This window comes from Salmo trutta, chromosome 13 (genome assembly GCF_901001165.1).
Source record: "Salmo trutta chromosome 13, fSalTru1.1, whole genome shotgun sequence".
Classification (NCBI taxonomy): Eukaryota; Metazoa; Chordata; class Actinopteri; order Salmoniformes; family Salmonidae; genus Salmo; species Salmo trutta.
This window is the reverse complement of record NC_042969.1, coordinates 87809256-87815877: the sequence shown is the minus strand read 5'-3', so window position 1 is coordinate 87815877 and position 6622 is coordinate 87809256. Positions and strand designations below refer to the sequence as shown.

Sequence of the window (6622 nt, the reverse complement as noted above, 5' to 3'; positions counted from 1 at the left end):
GGTCTGGAGAGGAGAGGTTATAGATGTCAATAACAGGTTATAACTGCTCTGTGTCTACAGTATGAAGCATAGTATCTGATATATGGTCTGGAGAGGAGAGGTTATAGATGTCAATAACAGGTTATAACTGCTCTGTGTCTACAGTATGAAGCATAGTAACTGCTACATGGTCTGGAGAGGAGAGGTTATAGATGTCAATAACAGGTTATAACTGCTCTGTGTCTACAGTATGAAGCATAGTAACTGCTACATGGTCTGAGAGGAGAGGTTATAGATGTCAATAACAGGTTATAACTGCTCTGTGTCTACAGTATGAAGCATAGTAACTGCTACATGGTGTGGGGAGGAGACTTCGGCAACAGCTCCCAGCAGGCCAGGTTCAGCCAGGAGGACACTGTGGTTGGCTGCCTGGTCGACCTGGCAACAGGCCTCATGACATTCACAGCCAATGGGAAGGAGATAAACACCTTCTACCAGGTGTGTGTGTGTGTGTATTTGTGTGGGTGTGTGTAGTATCAGGTGTGTGTGGTGAGACTCCTAGGCACATGTTGGCTATGTCACTGAGGATGTCACTTAGGATGACTGGGGGGGATGTTGTTGACAGAGGTATTTTGTTTCTTCCAGGTGGAGCCCAACACAAAGCTGTTTCCTGCTGTGTTCGTCCAGCCCTCCAGTCAGAACATGGTACAGCTGGAGCTGGGGAAACTCAAGGTCAGAATTCTCCTCCTCCTTCCTCTTCCTCATCCTCTTTCTCATCCTCTTTCTCCTCCTCCTCCTCCTCTTCATCATGTTCATCCTCTTCCTCCACATCCTCCTCCTCCCTTTCCACTCCCTTAAAGTACTCCAAGTACTCCATACTCACAAGTCTGACCTTGTCCCATTCTCGAAACTACACCATTTTCCTTTCTATTCTGCTCTTGTCTCTCCTGAACCCCTCAGTGTGAGTTCCTGTTGATAATGACAGAAGAGACACCGCTGTTGTCTCTTCTGGACCCCCCGTTATTCTTGTTTCAATGTTTTCTCTTCTCTTCTTCTTTTGATCTGTCTTATTACTCTCCTCCTACCAGAAAAAAAATCACTCCCTTTATTGAGATGTCTTTGACCAAGACATCATGTCTCCTTCATCTCCTTCATCTCTCAGAACATCATGCCCATCTCAGCAGCCATGTTCCGTAGTGAGCGTAAGAACCCAGTGCCCCAGTGCCCGCCCAGGCTGGACATCCAGATGTTGACCCCGGTTATCTGGTCCCGCATGCCCAACCACTTCCTGAACCCAGAGGTCGGCAGGGTCAGCGAGAGGCTGGGCTGGATGGTGGAGTGTACCGAACCACTCACTATGATGGCCCTGCATATACCCGAGGAGAACAGGTTAGATACAACAAACACAGTGTTCACGTTAAGCCTAACCCTTTGTCATGATGGCCCTGCATATATACCAGTGGAGAACAGGTTAGATACAACACAGTGTTCACGTTAAGCCTAACCCTTTGTCATGATGGCCCTGCATATATACCAGTGGAGAAGTGGTTAGAGACTGTACACTACAGGGTGAACTCAATTCAGTTAGCAACATTTGGATATTGTTATAGACACTAATGGGCCAGTTTCATTGAATTACTTTTCAAATTGTTTTAATAATTTAAACAAATGTTTTTCAAATGCTGTAAACATACAACAGTTGATTGAGATGTTAAGGTTAGGTATAGCTCAAGTTCAAGTTTTTTTTAATACCCATATGGCAGTCAAAGACACTGAAAAACGTGGATTTGGACTAAATAAACAATTACATTAGCAACGGTCATAAACAATTCTAATAAATGCAACAGTTGGAAAATGGATGAAGATACTCCAAACTTTTAAAATGTTTATAATCCATCCGATATTGATTTTGGACATAAAACATTTTATTGTCACAGAAAAAACTTTACCGACTGCCTCGATTCGGTCATATGTAACAAAATTTGAAATTGTGTTTTTTTACATTGGATAAAAGTAGAGACTCAGAGCTTCAAAATGGTATATCATACACTGCAGTTAAGGAACAATGGGAAAGTAATTCTGCTTTGAAAGTTGATAAATTTGTAATCCCACTTTTAAGAAAATGACCCTTGAATGTTTTGGTACCTACTGGAGAGCTCATCTTTGTCTCCACCCATTCAGCAATCATTCACACCCTCTTAAGCCTTAGCCCGACCCATCTCTTTAAGGATTCACATGTGAGGCCATGTGCTAAACAGAGGGAGTAAGGTAGTGTAGTAAAAAACACCCAAAGATTTCAAGACTAAAAGTGGTGAAAGTAGAAGCCTACAATAAGTTAAAACTTCAGGTAAAAATACACTTGATCTAGTCATTCTCTTTATCTAGTCCTATATCCTAATCTGACTTGCAGGTCCTGTTGTTCTTCACATTACCGTCTCTGGTAAACTCACACTATATCAAATAAAATCTACGTTTATTTGCCACATGCGCAGGATACAGAAGGTGTAAACGGTACAGTGAAGTGGTTACTTGCATAGTACCAAAAATAAAAAACAGAAAGTGTCCAGATAAAAATATTTTATAAATATTTTATAATTATTAGATGACACTTGTCAAAATTGAATGTTTATGTGAAGGAAATGCTATAACCACGCCCCAGTCACATCTAGCTAAGTGGATGGGTCACTATTGTCTAGATATGGACACATGTTCATGAAATACAGTAGATGGCCATAATCACCCTCAGACACACCTTTTGTTTAGACATGTAGCTAGCTAACTAAACAATGAACCGGCATAACCTCAACTCATACTACTACTAATACCAAACATTGTCGTAGCTGTAGTATGAATCTGCAAGTAGCTAAAGCTAACAAACTAGGTTCAATGTTAGATATCTAGCTATCGTTAGGCTATATCTAGCAATGCAAATGGGTTTCTGATTTAAATAATAATACTACACAGATTACACATGTAACATTAGCTAGCGAGCCACCAAGCTAACGTTCGCTACCTAGCTAACAGTATGATTTAACTTGCAATGAAAACGATTTTCTGATTAAATTAGAAACGTATAATATCTAAAGATGTAGCTAGACTCTTAACCCGTTGATGAACGCTTCATGGCAGACTGGAACCATTTATAACTCTGTTTTGTTTGTAGCTACATCTTGTTTGGCCAGCGTTGTGTCGAGTCACTCCAGGTTCACACTGGCGGTGGCGTGTACAGAAAGTAGCCCATCACAACTTTTATGAACTGATCTGTCGATAGCGCCTGCTAAAATTCAGGACATCAATGTTGTTGAGAAAAGTAGGAAAACTTTTGTAGTTCTCGATGGTTAACGTTATATCTTTCAAAAACCGCACGGTAGAAAGGACTATCAACACATACGGAGCAGCTCACATTTATAGACAGTTATTTATTTAGTTTATTTTACCTTTATTTAACTAGGCAAGTCAGTTCAGAACAAATTCTTATTTACAATGACGGCCTAGGCCAAACCCTGGGCCAATTGTGCGCCGCCCTATGGGACTCCCAATCATGGCTGGTTGTGATACAGCCTGGAATCAAACCAGGGTCTGTAGTGACGCCTCTAGCACTGAGAGGCAGTGCCTTAGACCGCTGCGCTACTCGTAGCATCCAATCTGAACTCATCTCCCGGCATGTCCAGCCCATCCATTATCTCAGCCAATCATGGCTAGCGGGAAGGTTCCTCGCTTTTTCCGTGGCTAAACCAACTAGGCTAGTATTTACGGATGGAATACACGTTTGTGAATAAGGCACATGAAAGTTCACATGTTCCAGAAGGCAGTTCTGCCAAAAAACACATTTTGATAAAAAATATATGTTTTTTTTATGTTCAAGTAAAGATGTGCGACATATGTCTAGTTTCCTGAAACGAGTCACATGTGGAACATTTCTGGGATCTTTTATTTCAGCTCATAAAACAGGGGACCAACACTTTTACATGTTGTGTTTATATTTTTGTTCCGTATTTAACAAATAATGCAAGGGTATTGGTGGGAATTCAGGTATTCAATATATTAGCAAAATTGAAAAAAATTACATTATCTTATTGTATTAGCTATTTAGAAAAACATTTTGTGTTAAAATAAGTACATTTATACAGTGCCTTTGGAAAGTATTCAGACCCCTTGACGTTTTTCACATTTTGCTACGTTACAGCCTTATTCTAAAATGTATTAAATCGTTTTTTTCTCTCATCAATCTACACAGAATACCCCATAATGACAAAACCAAAACGCTAAAAAAAAATGTTTTGCTAATAAAAAATAAAAAATGCAATATTACATTTACATAACTATTCAGACCCTTTACTCAGTACTTTGTTGAAGCACTTTTGGCAGTGATTACAGCCTCAAGTCTTCTCGGGTATGACGCTACAAGATTGGCACACCTGTATTTGGGGAATTTCTCCCATTCTTCTCTGCAGATCCTCTCAAGCTCTGTCAGGTTGGATGGGGAGGGTTAATGCACAGCTATTTTTAGGTCTCTTCAGAGATGTTTGATCGGGTTCAAGTTCCGGGCTCTGGCTGGGCCACTCAAGGACATTCAGAGACTTGTCCCAAAGCCACTCCTGCGTTGTCTTGGCTGTGTGCTTAAGGTCGTTGTCCTGTTGGAAGGTGAACATTCGCCCCAGTCTGAGGTCCTGAGCGCTCTGGAACAGGTTTTCAGCAAGGACCTCTCTACTTTGCTCCGTTCATCTTTGCCTCGATCCTGAATCCCAGTCACTGCCACTGAAAAAAACGTATGCTGCCACCACCATGCTTCACCGTAGAGATGGTGCCATGTTTACTCCAGACGTCACACTTGGCATTCAGGCCAAAGAGTTCAATCTTGTTTTCATCAGACCAGAGAATCTTTGCCTTTTGCCAAACTCCAAGCGGGCTGTCATGTGCCTTTTACTGAGGAGTGGCTTCCATCTTGTTCTTGGTCACCTTAATTTTCGGAATTTGCTTTCATTTAATCTAATTTGTAAAAAATGTCAACTGCATTAAATTATTACTTTTTCCATTCCACCCAAAAAAAATGTACACCCATCAAAATAAAGTTATCTTTCTTCTCTTTCTTGTGATGTAAGTGTCGAGACGGTGCGTTAAATCCCAGACGAAACTTTAGAGTTATTATAGATTCAAGGGAAAGACAATGTATTCCGCAGAACACATTTCAGCCTTTACCCGGGGTGTGTTTGACAGGTCGTTAAAAACAATTATGCGGTCGTAACGTTAACGGGAAAAAAACGAAAGGCACAACCCAAGAGTATGAAAGAGTCGAAGGAGTGAAAAGCAATCAATCCAGCAAGATGTATGTGATTTAAGTGTATTTCGTATCCCTCAAACACAGAAAATAGATGACAGATAAAGACAGATCCTCAGGAGGGCGGGTCACGCGCATTTTGAACTGAACACAATTTAGATGAGAAGACTCAAAGAGTCTTATTGATCATTTGTTAGATGTAGAGTATGGGGCATTTCCTGTACATTATCTCTCAGTCCTGGCGTGTGGAACAGAGGAGGTGGGTGGTCCTCGACAGGCAGGTACTGTATGTGTATTCAGGGTCGGGTAAGTTACTTTTCTAAATGTAATCCATTACAGTTACTAGTTACCTGTCCAAAATTGTAATCGGTAACGTAACTTTTGGATTACCCCAAACTCAGTAACGTAATCTGATTACTTTTAGGTTACTTTCCCTTTAAGAGGCATTAGAAGAAGACAAACATGTATATTACCAATTGACCGACATCTATTGCAGGATAAATCAATGTTAGAGTTTACACAGCTGGCCATATACGGATGTTACATTTTACTTTATGGGTTGGTTATGTAGGCTTCTTCTAACCCATTACTTTCGGATAATAAAACAGATAATAATATAATCAGGCAATATCTTTACCTTAAAAACCCAAAGTCTATCAGATTTCCAGTCATAACAAACCACTTTAATACCACTCGATCTTCAAGAATATTAATTGGAAATATGGAAATTTAGATTAGCCAAATTGTTTTACCTGAGCATAACCCAAAAACGATATAATAAATGGAACAGATTTATTTAATGTTCTCCTTGACACGTTACAGTCGACTACTCTCTAGTGTCTTCAGGCGAAATCTCTAACACATCATTGGACTTTTACCTCCCTTGCATCTCGTAATCCAATCACTTCAATGCAAGAACGGAAACCCCACTGTCATTTGTTAATTCAAATAACTCAACCCCCTGCATACAAATCCCATTGGCTATTTGCAAACCGTTTTACATCTAAACTCATGAACACGTTATACATTTCTCAATACACCACACTCCTCCCCCGAAAATTCTCACTTCCTCTGAAAACATCCTCGATGAACATCATGGGTTTTCCAAAACAGTTTTTCACTTATCAACTCATATACAACATGTTTACCGATCCAATCGGTCCGGAGGCCTTCTTACCTTTTTTTAGCCTCTCATGAAGCTCTGAGCCCTCAGGCTCATGGCCTGGCACAATCTGTGTCTCTGTGTCTCTCTATGCTTACCTGTCACAGTCGAAGTCCCAATCAGAAACGTTCCACTCTGACACATTCAGGTCTTCTCTTTCATTGTATCATCATTTGATCCACATACTTCTCTTACACAATTTC

The 6622-nt window shown here is 40.4% G+C and overlaps 1 protein-coding gene across 1 annotated transcript in view; it reads left to right on the top strand.

Annotated features, from left to right (window-relative positions):
- Positions 1-323: 323 nt before the first annotated feature.
- The window catches only part of ryr1b (ryanodine receptor 1b (skeletal)), a gene marked incomplete at its 5' end in the record, with an annotated part of 164709 nt that continues 158410 nt past the window's right edge, over positions 324-6622 (top strand). Inside the window, 3 exon segments of the mRNA XM_029773897.1 lie at positions 324-477; positions 625-711; positions 1142-1368. Coding sequence (XP_029629757.1) covers positions 324-477; positions 625-711; positions 1142-1368 — 468 coding nt within the window.